We start from the raw sequence: 20,109 nt of genomic DNA, 5'->3' as shown, positions 1-20,109 counted from the left end.
GCATTTCTCTGCTCTAAATATTTACACAGTGGGATTCAAAACAAGCATTCTCACTGGTTTCCTTAGGCTCTCTTCTCCCTTAGAGTTTGCAAAGCCTAACGCACACTTTCTCTCAAGTTGAGGAGGATGTTTGCATTCACCGCCACCCTTTTTGTACACACTGAGCAACGTTTCTTCCTCAGCAAAAAGGTCATCACAGTGATGCAGCCCTAACAAGTTTCTCCCTTTCACACTGCCTCTAACCAAGCATGCCTATTCTCGATTAAACACCAAGAGAAGAGACAGCTAATTGCCAAATTTCACATGAACAGATCTAGCGGCCCTGAGAGAATGCATTTGACACCAGGGAGCTGGTTCTGCAAGCTTCTATAGAGACAGAAGGAAGCAGTTCTACGCAAAATTACAGAATAAATAAGCATAATAGGACATATTCATTAGACAACTGGCATCAGCACTACTTCAGTCTTACAGAGGAAGGCACCATACTTAATTCACCTGGAATATCTTTCTAGTTTGCATGAGTACATGCTCTCGGTATGTCTAAATATTAGAAAATTATCCAGTCACAGCCTGAAAAATGCCTCAGTTTTGAAGGGAATTCAATATCTAATGAGACATGAGGAAATTCCTGTGAAAAAAAAGTCTTAAAAAAAAAAAATAGGTCAAAGCAGCCCTGGAAAGAAAGCCAGATACCTGAACCAGTGATACTGGGTTAATCTCCTCAGAGCTTTCATAAAGAGAGCTGGGAAACACGTATAAGCGTCTTCCTTTTTGAACAGGACTTTCTTGCATGACTGGGAGCAAAAATCCCCCGTTAGCAGTACACGGTGCTGCACGGTGAGGAACCCTTTACGCTAACCTGCAAGTTCTCCAACATTTTTTTCCACAGCTGCGGATCGGAATGCCGGCACTGCCAGCTGTGGAGAACGGGGAAGGGAGGGAAGAGTCCGGGTTATGGGCTAAGCAGCAAGTTAATGCATCTCTACACAGACCAGACAGGAAGCAGGGGGAAGGGTGATCTGTCTGATGCATTAGATCATAAAGGCAGCCATAATGCTAACTACAAAGCAGCACTCACTAAGACCATAACCTTTTTATGAATGAAGCCATTTGCATGACACACACATTTCACAAAGGCAGTGGGAGTTGGCCACTCTGCTCTCCAGTGTACTTACATCACTCATCAGACCCTTAAAGACCACAAGTTCTGCTTTCAGTCTCTCAATCTTTTCATTTAACTCCTCCTGGAGAGCTTCCGCTTCCTGCGCCTCCTGCAAGAGAAAGCACACAAAGAACTAAGAGGGAAGAGGACAACATATGTTTCCTCACTTAACCTGAGCAGGGCTGATAAGGCACGTCACCACCCCCACACTTCACTGTCAGAAAATTCAGCACCTTCCTGCTTCAGCTTCCAGACATTAACACTATTCTCTAGCACACAGCAATGCAGTCAGCTGCTAGTTAGAAGAGCGTTTTTTAATTAAAAAAATTCAAACAACTACCAGCCTAATAAAAGGTGCAGAGAAAACCTATACCTTTCAATACATACTATTCAAAACTCACCTCTCGCAAGGTTTCTACCATAGATTCCAGGCTCATTCTTCTTGTCAGTTCCTCTTCCCATCTGAAAGACAAGATTTGTAGGCGAAGTGTTAACTATGGAGAAAAGTAATTCCCCCCCCCCGACCAAATCACAAGTCTTCTGATAGCTGTAGGAAGATGACAGTTATTTGAAATGTAAAGCAGATGGTCCCCCTCACTTGTACACCCTCAAACCAGTAGCATTAAGTTTGTAAGAGAATGAAAGCTAAATCCATTTTCATTGGAATCAGTACTCTTCCTACTCTCCTATGCAATATTTGGTTGCAAATAAGGTGGGAAATTTTCAGCGCAAAAAGAATCAGCTGAAGGTAAGTTATCTGAATCAGCACTCTTACTATTTATCTGTTCGGTCCAATCAATTCATACATTTATGTGCCTTCCGTATCAAAATGCTCAATAATCTACGTGCCTCAGTCATTTCCCAGCACTGCAACTGCAAGGAGAGTACTCAGGCAAGCACCCTGGAACGCAGGGTATAGACACTGCTGCTGCAGTACTGCACGGGTAGAAGAAAAGGAACTACAGTTACAAACTGTATAATTAAACCTCATACAACAAGCGTCATTATGTTTGAGTTCATTATTGGATTAAGTGTAAAACTATCTGGCAGTTCCTCTTTTAAGCACCGAAGCCCTTTAAAGAGCAAAACCCAGTATTTGACAATACTAACCCGAAAGCTAAGATTTTTGAAAACGTGATGATACACATTCATACGTGTGGATACGGTTTGAGTCTGGGGGAGGGAGAAAGTAAAATGTGTGCCACTCTTTTTGAACAGGCAGCAGTGCCACAGGAGACTTGCCCGGTCTATTATAACAGGAATCACACCCCTGGAAAAGAAACTTCGGATACCACACGAGTAAAAACAATCCTGTGAACATACCCTCCGAGTACCATCATCATCATTTCTGCTGCCACTTCAACACTTTTTGTAGTTGAAAATGGCAAACCACGGGCTCGGCAATCTATTAAATCAACGCATTCTTGAAAACGCAAGGTTAAATCTACCAAAACACATTGTTTCATCCTATTTTCAAATCCACAAGGAAATCTGGTGATGGCTAGATTACGGGCTGCTCTATTCCCACTGAGGCATCTGATTTTCAGTTTGCATACATAATCGCCATGCCACTCGATACCTCTCTGCATTCAAAGTGCAAATTTAATCCCATCTGAAATGGACGCCGGGGCGGACCGTTTCAGCAGGAAAGGACGCAGGCAGGCACGGTGCTCTTGCAGTTTGATGTCTTCAGGCATGATCAGAGGCACCCGAACGGGTTACATCTTAATGCAGCAGCTCTGAGGAGCGCAGTGCCAAGATGACACGCTGGCTACATCCACTCTTTCCTGCTATTGTGGTGCAGGAACATCCAACGCAACGGCGTGTGAATTCTCCGTTGCACAGCTGAAGTTTGATTTATGCAGAAAGACTGGCTGTGAATCTTTTTACCAGCAATGATTTACTGCCAAGCAGAGTAAAATATTTAGGCTGAAATTTGCATTTGTCATCAAATGTTTTCGTTCATATTTCCATATCCTATTTGTTTTTTCAGTAGTAATTACATGTATATTTCTATAAAAATAGTAACTGCGTTTTTCAGATTTTAATATTAAAGTCAAGAAGGTGAAATTAATTAAAGCAGTCAGTTATATTCACAATCTGTAAAGATGGTCTCCTTCTGTTACAGGAGGAGTGTTGCATGGCTTTAATCATTCCTCCTGGTCTTTCTGCCAGCAGGCTGTCATTTATGGATGGAAGTCAAGCAGACATTGCAAAAATTGATATGCTGCTTCTTGAGGTTTTAACTGTTGAAATGAGGAATACTGGCTTCATTCAGGTTATCCTGCTGTATTATTTGCATCCCCACAGCGCACTGTGCATTCTGTAAGAAAAGGGATGTATTTTTGGAAAACGTATCTGCATATTTTTACTGACTATGCCAAAAGCTAGCAAAAAGGATTAGCATTCCTCCCCAGCAGTTCAGCCATTCTGGGCAGCTGCCAAAATGACACATCTCAAAGTCTGCTCAGACTAACCTTCCTCATCCTGCAGAAATTTCAGTAGTTGCATTTATTTTCTTCGTGCCAGTTAAAGTGCATTTTGCAGAACAGTGATTTACAGCCCTAATTCCCTTCTGTCAAATTCAAGACAGTGTCTTCAACAGAAGAGGAAAAGGATACCCTTCTTTTACACACCCTCCCCACAACTGCCGTGTTTCTCTTAATTATAGGAACAATAAAACAACCAGGTAATTTTTAACTAAAAAGTTCATGCCTAACAGAAGGAAATTTACACTGGACTGATAATAAGGGTCCTGCTAACCACTAATATCACATTCTTAACCTCAGAGCACATTTCTCCCACCCACTACCAAGCTGATTAACCTCATTTAATAGCTAAAAATGCCAATCTTACTTTCCCCTCACACTGAAACCTCAGGAAACTATTTGTACCAAAGAGAGGAAGGAAGGGGATGGGAAGGTAGAGGATGACAATGGAGCAGAGGATTAACTCTCCATTTAAACTTCCAAGGAAGTGAGACAATAGAAAGATCGCTTATTCATATGATCATCCTGTATTTGCTGTAACACACGAGACTTTAAAAGGGACCTTGGCAGCTGTGCTACTACACACTCCAACAACGGCAGCGGTAAGGAGTCAGCATGCCTCAGATGATGCTTTGGCTCTGACGTCTTTAATATTCAACGCACTCTAAATTATTCTCCCAGTAATTTATACTAATCAGTATTTTTCTCTTCAGTTACCGTCTAAAAGCAGAAGTCTCCCACAACTCCACAACTCTTAATAACCCCAGCAGGCTGCAGATGCCCTCCGCTTCTTCACAAACAGATCCAGTGATGCCACTTGCACGTGCAGCCTGAAATGTCGACGAAAGGGACCAAAGCCTGGCCCTTCCTTCATCTCAAGGAAGGGGGAAACACCACCTGATTAATCACCTCCACAGCATAAAGCAGAGCAGACAGGCAGCTCCTCAGCTGGATAACCCCAGGAGAAGCAGCAGCAGGAATGATGAGGACTATAATACCCAAAAGGGAAATGGCTGTACACACTACAGGCTAAAAAAACTCCCAGTCTTCACATATTTGCTGCAGGATATTAACTAGCCAGCCACTCCCGCCGGTCTCAAATACACTTATTTCTTGGCTCAGATGCACCAATTGCTACGATTTCCAGCTGTATCCAAAAAAAAAAATCTTTTTTCTGACCCAGAAAGGCAAATGTTGCCATCTAAATCTACCAGACTTCAGGGATTCTTAGTATATTTTCAGTTATTTCTTGAACCCCCCCCCCCCCCAAAAAAAAACCAAACAGCAATATGAATTTCAACTCTAACCAAGCTTTTTTCCTTCTTTCCCACCTTCCAAGGATGTTTTAGTTCCAATCCCCCACCCCCCCCCCCCAAAAAAGGGCTAGTCTGAATTTTAGAAGCTATGGCTCTATTCCCCTTTTACCAGATGTGACACATTACATTCCAGCAGCATTCAGTCATTGCAGCTTCAGGCTCCAAACTACTTCTGCAGTCATGTCTTACGTAGCTTAGAGGAGAACAAAGGGTGCTGGCTTTCTTTAACGGGAATAGCTACATTACAAGGATATTAGACAAACAAAACACATGAATAGTCAGCTAGGATTAACATTGCTTAAAGCGGTGTTCTTGTAAAGCTGAGTCACACCACAAACTTGTGTGTTTCCTTTGAAAGTGGAAGAGTAGCTACCAGTTCACCGATACTAACATCTCCTACACCAAAGAAAGTCGATAGAGAACGTCCCTTCAAAGAACTGGAGAATGTCCCTTCAAAGCTTCTCTAAGTTTCCAAGCCTTAACATTCATGAAATTAAACTGAGCAGTCTATGTTGACACAACAAGCTTCAAACAACTTTCCTGCTCCCTTAATATCTGCGTCAGTGAACACGAACATCTTCCTTTCTTCTCTCCCAGTATCAAGTCAAGTTTAGGAATACTGACCAGTGAAGGGAACTGTCCAATGGAGCCGATTCACAAAACCTCTTTAGAAGAGAAAGTTAGTTTTAGAGAAGTTTGTCTTTCCAAAAATTGTTCTGTAATTTTCTTTTAAAAACCCAGGATTTTTAGATGTGAGTACAGTATTATTTAGACAACAAACAACATGCTTACAAACTACGCCCAATATAAACCTACTCTTTTAAATAGATTTTTGCTCAAGGCAGAAAGGCACAAGTAGACCAGCTGATAGTTAATGATGCCTGATAGTATAAATTACATTATTTGTTCACCAGAAATAACGCCCCCCTCAAGGAAGCAAATATTCCTTCAACAACATTTAATAACAATACATTTTTTTTCCATAAAAAAAACTCTTTAGGAAGACAAGACCCTTCTTCCTGGTAGTTTTATACCGAGAAAACCAGGAAGCAGAAATGGAACAACAGAAAACATTTACAGCGGTCTAAATTTTATCCCTGTCATTCTCTCAGGTACTGACTCCGAAGCTTTTCACTCTGTTTCATTACTGTTGGAGTGTGTTCCCATCAGTTTATGGCGAGAAAAGCAAGAACAGAAAGGAAAACCTAATAGCTCTCGAGCGCTTAAGTCCACAACAGGAAACGAAAGTGCTAGTTTGAGTAATGACTAGAAAATGCTCACAAACATATTAGCAGCTAACAATTCCTGAAAACATAAACATACTGAACGGATGAACTGTCAGTGCTACTTCAGGGAACAGCACGATTGTTTTTTCTTGCACGCCAAGACACCACTATTCCATTTTTGGCACGAGATGCATCCAGCCTTGCTCGTCTGTTGGATACAAAACATCTAAGACGCATTCTCTGATGTACCCCACCTGCAAGAAGATGGAACAAAACACCCATGCTATGGCAGGACCGAGTAATTAGACCTCAGGCGCTGCCTGGGAGGGTTCGTGCTTTGCCATCACTCATCTCTGTGCTCCGTTCCTTTGCAGCAGCACTGCTTGTCTTTCGCGTGTTGGGCTCTTTTTGACGCCCATACGTTGTTTACAGGAACTCCAAATGGCAAGGCGTACTGCGCTGCTCACCAGCGCTGGCATGAGATTTAACACTTAACATGCACAAGCTTAACAGATTTAATCATTTTGCATTACTCACCGTCATTACATACTGCCTCTCACTGTGGGTCTGTAGTAACATGCCCGCTAATCCCCTCTCCAACACCTAGATACAACTATCAACGTTACAGTTTGTAACTCTGGTTATTATACACTGATTTCATTCGGATTGACTTAATGGCTCATCAGATGTACAAACTTCTATTCCCACACAAAAGGATCCACAGCCTAATCCTGTAATCAACCAAGACAGAAATTTGGGCATGCTGTTTGAGAGAAACATGCTGTGGCTGTTTAGGATAAGCAAGCATCATGTTCAAGACTTTGTGGACAGATGTAAAGAAACATTTATGATACTAAAATTCTGCTGCAGTGTCAATCTCTATTTAACCATTTGCCAGATATCAAATAGTGTTTCTTAACTGAGAGAAGAACCAGCATCTACAATCTCACTAAACCATTCCTAGATACTAGAAGGCAGTTTAGGATTGCCAGTACAAATAGCCGTCTGCATGTTTTCATGCAGCTCAAGAGAACTGGACCGTGCAAAATGGATTCATTTAAAAAAAACACTCTATGAAGCCTCCTTTATTTTGTTAAAAAAAAAACCCAAACACAAAACAATGCACCATTCTCTCTGCTTTTAGGATCCTTGCTTAAGAGATCATTTTCCTACCCAGTCTTATTTATCACTAAATTAGATATAAGGCTATGTTAAGCAATTAGCTTATTCACAAACGCTACCTCTTGTTTAAGTGAGCACTTTAAAAATGCTGTAATACAGGGATTCTTCCAGATTATCCCAAGCACAGACCACTTTGATCCCACATGCCCTGACTTCTTATTGAAGTAAATTAAATGTTAGTTGATGGGCTCCATGTAAAACGTATTAATTTAATGTGAACATCTGATTCCATTAAAGCCTGGCTGTAACGCAACAGCAGCGGCACTCTTGAATGAAGTCATGTTTCTTGCCTGTTGCAAGCAGCATCCTCTCCACAGAATCTCTTTGCTAGAAGTCAGTCATCGCAGCATCAGATTTCCCAAACATCAGAGCAGTGAAGGAGTTTGTATCCTTGAACCTCTAGCAATGGTCTAGACGATACAGGTAAAACCACTGCATAGCAGAACTTGTACCCTTTGCACTGTTAATATTGAGGTGTTCCATTATAAAGGAGAGGTTAATATTAAAGTCTTGTTCTAGACTTGTGCTCTACTTAAAACAGCACATAGACCTTTGAACAACAGCAATTGCTTGTGAAGAGAATTACTAAACGGACTTACTATACAGAAAAACACTGCGTAATTATGCTTCCCGATTACATTCGCCTGGAAAGATGCTCCAGCCTGTTACTGGAACCACAATAAAAATCATCTGCAAGTTCATTTGTGTTTTGTTCCTGACCACATAAGATGTTTAAACAAAAGCCATACGTAGTGTCACAAGAGTTCAACAACTTCAAGCAGAAGCAACTGCCATGCCTGCATTCCTTTATAAAGAAAATTATGGTGCTTTTAATACACCAGGAGAATCCACGTATAATTGTGCAATATTCACAGCAACATTAAACACATTGTAAGCTACACAGCTACAAGTCATACCCTCCTGCATGCCTTATTCCTGCAAACAACACTGTACTAAAAATAAAGGCCAATTTTAAATCCAAGATGTCTCGGGATACTTGGATAAGCTTTGGATCTCTCCGTTTTGCACCTGCACCCAGCCCCAAACACAGAAGTCCTTTAACAAAGACACAAGATAGTTATACAAAACAGGTCTAACACAAGGGGTGAGGCTGCCGCTGGGTGTTTTCACAGTCTTTTATACAACTTCCTGACAGAGAAAGCACCTAAGAGATCTCCCATCCTTGCAAAGGACTTCGCAGGATGCAGAACGATCAGTTATGAACTTCAGTTATTTTCAACCTCATAGCTAAACAAGCGAAGAAAAAAATAATCCTTCAAAGTCTTCCATTTACCAGTGCCTTCAAGGCTATTAGTGTTGGTAGTCTATTTCCACATCACGTAGTAGAAAATTCACTTGAAATACTGCTGCCTTAAAAAAAAAAATACGGATTTTCTTTTTTTCCCCACTGTAGGTAGATTGAGAAACAGGTTAAGACAGATAAAGCTCACTGCTGCCCAGCTTTCACTTTAAGTAAGGCCAAGTTCAGTGAAACATCTTCCCTCCTTGTCCAGCTGCTTGACTGAAGAACTTCAATTCCACTTGCTCTCAGAACACAGACGTGTTGGAGCTCTGATGTGCCATGCAAAGAAGCCTTTTCTCTTCCCTTGTGTTTATAACCTCATCAGCATCCTTCTGCAAGTAGATATATTACCTTCATTGGAAAGAAAAGTTTTGTACAGCTTCCTCTGTCCTCACATACTGCCCGCTCTTTGCTTCTCTAAACCTGTTTCATATTCTCCTGAAGAGAAAGATCAGGTATGACAACATAACCTGAACCTGGATATCACTGACCTGCCAATTCTGCAGCTGCAAAAGATTTTAAATATGGTTAAACCTGTGAGAAGTGTTCAAAACCTCAACTCCTACCAGCAATGGCCAGGAGTACACCCCCTTGAAATGAGCCTGATCTAGTAATTATTTTTAGTGTTTCATGCAAGCTCATGGTATCTTTACATTTCTGCATAGCTCTTCTGCTACTCCCGTTCATCTCAGCATATGGAAATCGTAACTGCTTTGGGGAACGGAGCTTTTACGGTTTAAGGAGCAAAACCACAAAAGGCCTCTGTCTAGTCAATCTTTATTTATAAATCATCCATACTCTAGAATCAGACTACAACTTAAAAAAAATCACATTTTATCACTAGTGTCCTCCACACCTTAAACCATTGTGCTTTCTTGCACCAAAGCCATTTCCTGCAGCCTGCAGAGAAATGATTTCTGGTTAGTCAAAAACTGTTCTGGCTGATAAGATACCATCAGATTGTGAGCTCCGAGAGCAAGGTTTATGATGTAACCCATGTGACAACTAATACATAAAGTAAACTCACTGCTTTCTGTATCCTCCTATGTTTGCCAGTGTGTCAAGACAGATTTACAAATTTGTACCCAAACCTGTCCCAGCAACCACAAACACAAGAAATAACAGATCGAGCTGCATTTACTTCTCAGCAGAGCGGTGGGCACTGACAGGCTGCAGCAAAGTGTTGCAGGCAGAATTAACACTGGTTGTATTCCTCTCAGCACCAGCAACTTAAATTCATTTTTCACTCCTGTCAAAATCTTCATGACAGTGTTTACAACCCCTGAACAAATATACGTCTCTTAAGCATGAACATATAATTCCGCAGTGTGGATCTATTGCGGTTTTTGACAGCTGAAAAGCAGTTTTTTCACTAGGTATAGCAGACCCCAGGGAAGGGGAGAGGGATTTGTTCAGTAACATGAGAAAGCGGGGACTGCCTGCCTTCCATTTTCCAGTAAGCTTAGTGGTGACTGAAGCTAGCCCAGAACTGTTTCTAACAAAAGAGCCTTGTGAAAAAAGCAACTCAGGCAAATGCAAGGCCTACAAGTTTGGCCTGTGGGCTTGCTTTGGCAGGGGTTAAGGATTTACTGTGTCCAATAAAGAAAAAGCAGCCAAGAGAGCAAGGTAAGGACAGAACAGTCTACAATTAGAAAAATACCAATAGCTCAAGACTAGGCAAAGACTTAAGAATTGGAGTGGAGGAAAACGTGCAACACAGAGAAGAGGCTCGAAAGCCTACCTCTAGGAAAGGTGCAAAAGAGAAATGTTACGATGAATTTTAAACTTCCAGTTACTGAGATCAGCCCCTATTTTATTGAGACAGCCTTGCAGCTATTAGAAGCACATCACAGACACGTGAGCTGCAAAACAATTAAATTAGGCTATCAACTTCTAGCAAGCTGCTCTTCATCATGAGGACAGGCAACTACCATTCCCTACAGCAACAGGATGCTCAGTTTCTGCAGTTAGTCTGAATTCAGACAACTGCGGGGGAGTGGGACCTTCCAGTGCCTCCAGGATACCTGCAGCGACATTTTATTCTGAAAGGAAATGTCAGACAGACACTTGACAAGTCAGCTCTGATTCCAGGAACACGATACAGCCCACGCGTGGCACAGTAAATATGATTAGGTCTAACTATGAAACATCTGATAAGATTTATACCCAAACACCCATTTGACATAGATCAATATAGCATGACACTTTTGGCAAGATGAGAATCAGAGCATTGCATTTTGGGCTTCTTTTTAGCTCAACTGTGCAGAATGAAGTCATCTTTGTAAATATTTTATTGTAGCCTAGGTAGCTACTACATCAGCCTTCCTGGGACAATGCTCAAATCCTCAGTTCTCTTCCTCTTGTACCAATTCAGTCCCAGGCATTTCCCCCATTTTGTAGGTATATCCGCTTATTTTCTTCCTTTCTCTCTCTATATATATTTCTATTAACAATAAAAAGGAAATTTAAGAAGATGGATGCATCCTGATTTCACTACACTGGAGGAGAGCATCGTTTCCCATGCTGCTATTTTTATTTACCTCTGACAGGTCTCAAGTGCTGATGGGCATCCACTGTGCCAGGAATCCAGCAATTAGCACAATTACAAAACAAAGAAGAAAAGGAGAACTTGCAACTAACACAAATGGGAAGAAATCCCATTTCTACAGAGATCAGACCAACGGTCTCAAAAGCCACCATACTATACTCTCATTTTTAGCTCATAGCTGAGTCCATGCTCACGTCAGTAGTGTCTGATCAAACTGTTTTCTAAAAAATAAAAAAAAAATAAAAAAAGCATTATGTTCATTTCTACACATTAACATGGCAAACCCTTATCTCATTCACCACTGAAATACACAGAAGAGCTCTGTGTACTCCAGGCCTGCAGAAGACAACTGCAAGCACAGCTTATGAAACAGCCAAGGCAAAGAACATTACATTCCTGTAAAACTGTTGTTGTAACTGCAGATAAAGTAATTACTCTGACTCATTTTGAAACAGGTAATCTGAAAAGCACAGGATTACATTACTGCATAGCGCTCCTAGCTACAAGTTAATTATCAAATACTGAATTCCCATGTAAGGAAATCTCTAGCAAACATAAGTACTACAAACTTCATACATTAAAGACAGCCGATCACGTATATACATTTATTTTACAACTCTGCCTATCAACAAGCTGCAATTTTATGGTATTTAATATGTCAAGCATTCAGGTGGTTTGGCCTAACACTTTGGCACAGGCACATACATAAAACTGCTGTGAAATTCAACCAAGTAAACTCACTACTCCTAATGACCATTCTCTTTGAAGAAAATATTACCGAAATACAGTGACAGATGCTATAAAACTTAAGTGAAGGAAAAAAAACAGAACAGAGACTATGAGCCTGAAGAAAAATACTGACTTAACATTTTTTTTTTTTTTTTTAAACTTCCTGCAAAAGTCAAAAAGCTGCCCATTATTCTCTACTCCTCCTGAGAAACTGCTTTATGTTTACCTACCCACCTACGGTATGGCAGGGGGGTTAAATTTCATTATGTGGGTCTGACAGACACGTACAAGCATCTCTGAACAAATGAGAAGCAGAAGTTGGACATCTTGAAGTCGTTTTTTTGCTAACCCTGCAATAGCAGGGCAGGAAACAGTAGCCCATCCAGTGCTTTTAAGTCACATTTCAATTACTGCATAGACTATTCATCATCTCAAATTCTTTCAGTCAACATACAGAAATAGCCTGGTACAAGTGCTAATTTGAGAAACTTGTAGAATTGCGGTCTCCTGCACTGAAAAGGTCAAAACAAGCTTTCAGAGACCCTGTGCAGACAAAGGGGAGTCTGCACGAGGAGTCTGAACTGTGGGACACAGCACGCTATTATGCCGGTGTCCCAGGAAAGCCATGTGATTCCTCTGGACAGCTCATCTCCAACAGCCACATCATTACTGAAATAAATACAGGCTACAGTAGAACAGAACGGAGAGAGAAAAATTTCTTCTGCAAATTGGAAGTTGGGTTGTTTATAAGGGAGTTACCAACAATACTTCAGTGCTCAGTTTCAGCAACGAAACTGCACAATGAAAAGGGATTATTATAACTGACTCATGCAATAATCACAGAAAAATCCATCCATTGTTTAGGGAAACTTAAAAAATTGCTTAATGCTCTTAATTTAATCAAATGTATTTAAACAGCAGAAGATAGGAACCAGCACGCTTGTCCCAGAATCTGAAGCTTCGCTGGCTTAAAAAGGAAAAAAAGAGAAAATAAATCAATCTTATTCCAGGCCTTCAATAGAGTTTTAATAGTTTGCTAAGATGCAAGGCTACTAACGTGAGTACTTTAGGAAAAAAAAAAAGTCCATATCATTGTAAACTGCACACTTGGTAGTGTTAAGCAAATATTTGTAATAAATAAAAGCTTTCTGCAGGCTGGCACCAAACAGACCTTTCAATTTCTATCTTCCACGCTAAAAATTTCACTAGTGATCTGACCTTGATATACTGTGGTTTCTAAAGCAGGAGGTCCCATCCTGTTTCTCTTCTCCCTAGCACACTCACTCCAAACTGTTAGTCCTCTACCTCCACTTCAGCACATTAATTTTAGAAGAGTAATATAAAATACCCATTAATAAATCTAACATGTCACTAAAAGTATTAACCAGCACACATGACCACGTCAAACTTTGACATGACTTGTTTCTGAAGCCAAGCACCCCAAGAGCTTCAAAGCTTCTACATAAAATCCAGTACAAGAGTCTTGAGCTGATTTTCAAGGTTCTCCCTCCAGTCTTTAGTAGCACAGGAAGAATCCATGTTTTTCCAGATAACTGTATTCCCCCTTCCCTCACCTCTCTTTTTTTTTTTTTAACCCTAATTCTCAGTTCTATTTCCTATTTTTTATCCCCAGAATGCAAAAGACACTTCAAGAGCTGATAAAAATATTAGTATAGAGGAGGGCTTTTGGGCGGGAGAAAAAAGAATACGAAAAAGAAAGCCTACAATAAAACAGATTTGAAATCTACTTATAGTCAAGCACGCTTACAAAGGAGTATAATTCTATATAGTTCTAGCCTTGCAGGAACTTTAAAAAGATGTCATGGAAGCATGCTCTAATATACACCATCACCCTTTTAAAAATACATTTGTATTTTTATGGTGCTCAGGACATTTCACTTGTAATTTCTCGCCTCCTACTGCTGCTAAGGACTCTTAACAAAATGCAGACACCTTGCCAAAAGTCTGGCAGCTGAGGAGACAAGTAGTTACAGAAGAGATTTAAAGCCATAATAAGATCTAACGCTAAGCTGTCGGAAAGTACAGGCAAACTTCTGTGGCATGAATTTCCTTTCTATTTTTTATAAACACCTAATGAAAGCTTTCATGAATGTCCTCTCGGAGGCTGCCAGGTTAAAATAGTGCATTATCTCAACTGATGCACATGACTGCATGGAAGATTCTTACATCACAGCTCTAAGAGCAGTCATCTAGCAGGCTTTTAACTACAGGAAATTTTTCCCATGTAGGGTGAGGATTATTTCTTTTCAGAACTGCCTTATGACTTCATGACAATCTGCTATGAAGAGGAAAACCTGGATGTTTTGAGCACTGCCGTTGCACCGTGGGCCTCCTGCTCTCCAAACGGAGCAGGACTTTCTGGCACTGGAACATTTACATTCATGTTGAGTCTGGGGGCTTCAAGTTGAGTTCCACCAAACGAATCCCCAGCTAGATCTCTCATGAAGAGGGGCGGGCATACATAAAGCTCAGTATTACTCTGGAGAGAAACCCAAGAATGTCTGCCTCATTTCCACAGTTGAAAAAAAATAAAAAAAAAAAAAAAATCAGTTAAACTGATAGCCTTTGTGAAGGATTGCTTTCAGGAATGCCTCAGACTAAATAGCACGTGTTGCATTTGGGCTGGCTGGTGACCTTAAAAGAAAAATAAGTCACTGGCACTGCACAAAACGATCAGAGACAGCACCATTTTCAACACCTACTGCAATCTAACACATAAACCCCACCTTCTTTTCAACAGATATTCCCATCTTCTCTCATTTCAGTATTCAGCCAGATCTTCCATTTCAGGGAAAAACTGCTCCATTTCTGTAAAGAAATACCCAACTGTGTAGTTCGATGTTCAGCTAGCTAAGCTTAGCTGTTAGAATGTAACCTGTACTAAATTCAAAACACTGGTATTTTAACATCCTCTCTCATAAAAGGTCTTCATTTGACTTAATGATTTCATGAGTAAATGCCTTCTATATATACAGCCATTCCCTTCGCTAGCCACGACATAACCACCCTGCTGTTATCACCTCAAACTAATTCTGAAAGGCTCTGATAAGACCAAGCAATAACAGATCAGGATTACTCTTCTGTGGAAAGGAACCAGAGATCCTGCTGGAATGTATTAACACAACATTTTCATTCACTTCTGCAGTTCTTCAGCCTGAAATGCCAAGAATAATTGCAAGTTGCAGCTGAAGTGCTCACTGCTCTCCTTACCTCGCCTTTAGGTTTATCTCCGTCTCCCCCTCCCTCTTCCTCCACATACTGTTAAGAACCAGCCTCAAAAACTGAGAGGTAGAACTCATCTTAATCTCTGACGCAATACTAAATACTTTTACTGAACCTATTCAAGACCAAGGGAACTGTTTATTAAAAGGAGATAATGCTTATCAGCTTTCAAGAGTCAGGAAGGTGGGATACTAGCATGTAGCAAAGTCTCCCAATAGTGCTCCTATATGTCCACTATCTTATCTACATTTTAAGAGCTTTATTACTTTTGTAAAGGTAAATATATTTAAGTGCAGCTTTTATGTGCCGTATCAAGAGAACACAAGTATTAACAAAGGGTAAGAAATAAACTGCTCTTCAAAGACTCCTATGACACTTGAGGAAATACACAGTACTCCTCACAGGGTCGGTCCTTCAAGAAACAGAAGAATGCTCACTCTGTTTAAGCTGCTTTAATCACTTCTAGTACAATGGGCAGATTAATATAGTTCAGTATTCCTAGTTAATTATGGTGACTAGCCTTCACAGAATTACCATTAAACCATGGTACTATGCCATTTAGATGGAAGCCAATTAATAAAGATGACAGCTAGGAGGATATAAAATTCAAGATTAGGCATTTTTAAATATTCGTACAAAGGCAGATGAGTCTTAAATTCATACAAACATAATAGTTGTTTTTGCTGTCTCGCTTGCATAAATTCCCAAGAACGTAATTGTTTAGTACTTGAATTCACAGGCAAACAATGAAAAAAAACTTGATGAACACTGGTCCACACTGGAATATCCTTGAAGATACCAGTCCCAGACCTACCGAAGCCTCAGCTAGTCTCTGAAAGGGAGTAAGCTCCGTTTGCCTACTGCTGCAAAGAAAATTGAAGTTACCATTTTCACAAATGAAATCCAATTTTAAGGCAGTCCAAAACGCTGCAAATTGTTACTAGTGGGGGTGTATAAAACTACCTGCAGTAGCAACCCTGTGCTATTTATGGAGAGGAGGAAATGGACAGCACGAGAGTTCCAGTACAAACTTGGTTTTAATGCAAAAGGCCAAAGCAAAGGAGCAGTGACCAAGACAGTGACCTCATTCCCCTGCCTCTCCACTGCCCTACAATTACGGGAGAATCAGGCTGAGTCATGGACCCAAACCCCACCTAAATCAAAGCCCACTCAAGGACAGAGACATACTAGCTCACCAGGGGGAATAAATCCCTGCTGATGGCTCTAGAGCTGTATTGCATTGTGAATTTTACAGGAGAAAGATCAAGCAGTAATTAAAGCTTCACTGAACACTGGAGAAAGAAAAAGGCTGTGTGTTTGAAAAGAGGATGACACCTCTTTCAGGGCTGAAACAAAGCAACAGCAGATCAGTGCATCACCACCTAGTTCACAGTACTAGCAGTAAGGCCTACCTTGACATGAGGACTGCAAGGCTCCTACCGCCTCCCACGTAAAATATTAAGTAAAGAAGACAGTAAATTCCTTCCAGCCATTGAAACCTAACAGGGAAGAGTCTGACTGCATTGCATATAAATGGATAGAAGGATCTAATGCCCAAAAGGGGAAGAGAAGCTATGAAGGAAAATGGGTTTATTTGCAGATTCATCACATGCTGCCACCAGGAGCTTGCTGTCCTTCAGGGATAGTTATCACCAAATGAGCTTACTTACGTCCCATAGCCATTCTTGAAAGGATAAAATTCTGTACAGCATCTCTGCAAGTGGGACTTCATTCCCAGGGTCACTTTGTCCCTTTTAACAAGAAAAGCCGGTATCCCACTGACAACCGGCAGTTCTACACTCTGGTTAAGAATACAGATTAGTGGAAAAACATTTTCCAGGGCATTAAGGAGTTCTTAAGTGCTTTGCATGCCCTTTTTCTCCCTTTAAAGAAAAAAAAAAATATAGGGGTTTCAAAACCATACGGATGACAGAAACAGTCAAAGGTGAGGTGATTATGGTATAGCCATTTGGGAAAAAATTCAGAAGAGTTAGGAGCAGAATCCAGGCTAACCAGTCCTTCATCATATGGTCAATGCCTTACTAAAAAGTTTAGAGGGAGAAATAAAGAGGGGTTTTTTGTACCTGCAAGAGGGGGATTTTCTTGTAGCCGTTGTAATGACAATAGCTTTTTGAAATATTAAATATAAATATTAAAATATTCCCATTATGATTCAGTATTAAGGCACCCATGCCACTCTACAGAATTAGGTAAAGTTACACCAATACCCCATCTTTTTAACAGATTTGACTTGTCAGGGCTTGACTTCTATGACTGAACAGACATGGGCCTGCTAAATTTAAATTCTGTTCTCTGTAACAGAGAAAGCTTCATTTTAAAAAAAAGATATAGTTCTATTTTCTTCCCTCAGAGACACGTGGACAAATTTTACCTGTAAGAATCCACAGACATAAATATATTTTCCACTGAAACCACTGATTTGGAATAAATACTGAGCCAGGATCCCTTTGATCTCTAATTCCAGAATGAGTCACTGCATAGACTAAACACATCTCCTGTATTTAAGGGTAAAGGGGGATCCAATCCTATTACACATCATCACCTCCTTCAACATCTCTGTTCTCTGTGTTAATGAGCCATTGTAAATTAATAAGTTTTCTTGCCCACATGAAGAGGACTAAGTTAATTCCTCCCCTTCTTAGTACAGGGTCTGTGAGCTGTCATGTCTTTCAACCAATGTTGATCTCTGCTTACATACACAAAACCCCCACATATTTCAAAGCAAACAAAACTAGGTTTGTAATACAGAACTTCATCTGAAGTCTACCTGTTCACAAAAGCTTTGTCATTTCTATTCAGATTCGTGAAACCATTCAAAGATTGGGAAATCAAAACATTTGGCTTGTCACAGCACCAAGAGATTTGTGCAGTTACATGGAATTTAGGCTCAGGCTGTAATGCCAAGTTTTGCTTTCGATTGTATTTCAGTGCAAATTCAGAATAAATCCACTGAAATTAGCATCAGATTGAAGATTAAACTTGGAGCCCCTTTACTAACAGCAGCAATGCAAGCCATCCGTTTGATCACACACGGCTAAAATCCTTCTCTAAAGCAATGCACGTTGGTGGTTTCCAGACAGAAAAAGCCAAAAAAGGAACAACTGCACATTTCTCCAGTGAGAACAAGCTCCAAAATGCAGCAGTGGGCTTATTTTTGAAGCCATGACACTGAAAGCAGACGTGACTAGCTTCAGTCCTTGGAAGGGGATTCAAATTAACAATCTTTGGGGGAAGCAGGATACATCGAGTCCAGCAGAACGCTTCCAAATTGAGTCCAGTAACCATCAAGTCACGTGTAGATGAGTTACGAGTGTGGAAATGCTTGAACAAAAGCCTGAAGAAATGCATCATCTGTGATTCACTTTCACACAGTAACAATGCAACTAGTCCACGTTCTGTGTCATTAACAAGCAGGACGCATCGTTAATGGGCACAGAGCACCATTCTCTCCCAGCAATCTTGATGCTCTTGTTATTGAAGTAGATCCAGAGGCGGAGTTGATGTCGTTTTTGCACATGGATCAACACCACTCACAGGAAATAAAACAAGATTCCCACACAGCTTACGTTTTTTAAACAAATGCTAGTAATTTCATTTTTAAAAGGCTTTTGAAACGAAGCACCTTGTTAATCCAATCATGGTAAAAAATATATGTCTCCCAGGTGCCACTTTCTGCAGCAGTACCAGAAAAATATCATCAAATCATCCTGACCTTCTCACAAACATCTAGCACGACCCGTCCAATCCAAGTAACACGCTAGCAGGCACTGTTATATCACCTCAGCTTTTTTCAAGCCTACCTTGGAGCAGAAAGATCTGATAAGAACTGTTTGTAGACTAGGCAACAGCCAGGGATTCTGAAACACCACACACATTACTGATTTCTTCAGCGTCAAAACCAAATCAGACCCTCCTAAATGACTCCTCCCGAATCTGCAGGCACAGGCATCTCTAGGTCATTCACCTCTAACCCTAAACCAAAGCATTTTAACAATATATTTGAAATTCAATAATCTATCCGTGTGTCCAAGCTACCACCGTACTATAGCGATCTTATTTTTGCCCCCTATTGTAAACATATAGCAAAGTGGAGGCAAGTTCCTTCACTTCAGATGCGAGGGTGGGAGGTACACGCTTCAGAAAAACGTGACCAGGATAATACCAGCACGTGAAAGGAGGCAGAGAGCACTCATACAAAACAGAAGTGGAGACAGCAAAATACCCTACAGAAGCCAGGCATATGGTGGGGTAGAGCACAACCGAGTTTGAAAACTGGTTTAAAAGCACGGCCATGCACTATACCATTTCCCTGGGCCTTGTTCACTAAGCAACATCAGCCTTGGCCCATTTATTACCTTTTATTACCCTTTATTACTTATCAGTTCAGGGTTCTGGGAACAAGATAATTTCTAGTTCGGCGAGGTCACAACGCTGCAGATGAGCTTCAGTTAGACTAAACAGAGTACAGATACATACTGTTAAGTTTTTAAACTTTTTTTTTTTAAGAGACCAAACTGGAAAAAAAATCTTTCTTTCTTGTACAAACAAAAAGGCTGGTCTTAAACATTAAAATGGAGACTTAAACCGTAAAGAACAACATCCGGTGAATATTTCAAGCAAACTAAAAGAAAAAAAAAAAAAGATTTAGTCACAGAAGAGAATACGCAGGAAGCCAACATAGGACCTGGCAGAGCATCACCACAAAACCTTAACCACAAAAAAGCAGCTGTTGAGCTGTACGTGGGTTCGGTGCTTTCTTTAGCTACAAGCCCAGCACTCAAACTGCGTTACAGCAACGACAGCCTATGATTACAGATGATGAAGAGCTAGAAATAACTTGTTTCTGTGTTTGTTTTCACCTCAGCCCTAAATTGCGAGGGTCTTCAGAGA

The 20,109-nt window shown here is 40.6% G+C and overlaps 1 protein-coding gene across 2 annotated transcripts in view; it reads right to left on the bottom strand.

Moving 5' to 3' along the window:
• Positions 1 to 20,109, bottom strand: part of IFFO2 (intermediate filament family orphan 2) — a 39,427-nt gene that overhangs the window by 12,060 nt on the left and 7,258 nt on the right. For both annotated transcript variants that reach the window (XM_074893101.1, XM_074893099.1), the window contains exons 2-3: positions 1,564 to 1,624; positions 1,176 to 1,271 (exon numbers count right to left, since the gene is read on the bottom strand). In XM_074893101.1, the coding sequence (XP_074749202.1) occupies positions 1,176 to 1,271; positions 1,564 to 1,624 (157 nt within the window). The remainder of the gene's footprint in view (positions 1 to 1,175; positions 1,272 to 1,563; positions 1,625 to 20,109) is intronic.

The sequence above is a fragment of the Strix uralensis genome, chromosome 23, assembly GCF_047716275.1.
Source record: "Strix uralensis isolate ZFMK-TIS-50842 chromosome 23, bStrUra1, whole genome shotgun sequence".
Lineage (NCBI taxonomy): Eukaryota > Metazoa > Chordata > Aves > Strigiformes > Strigidae > Strix > Strix uralensis.
Note: the sequence above shows the minus strand (reverse complement) of the source record. Positions and strands in the feature narration are given on the sequence as shown.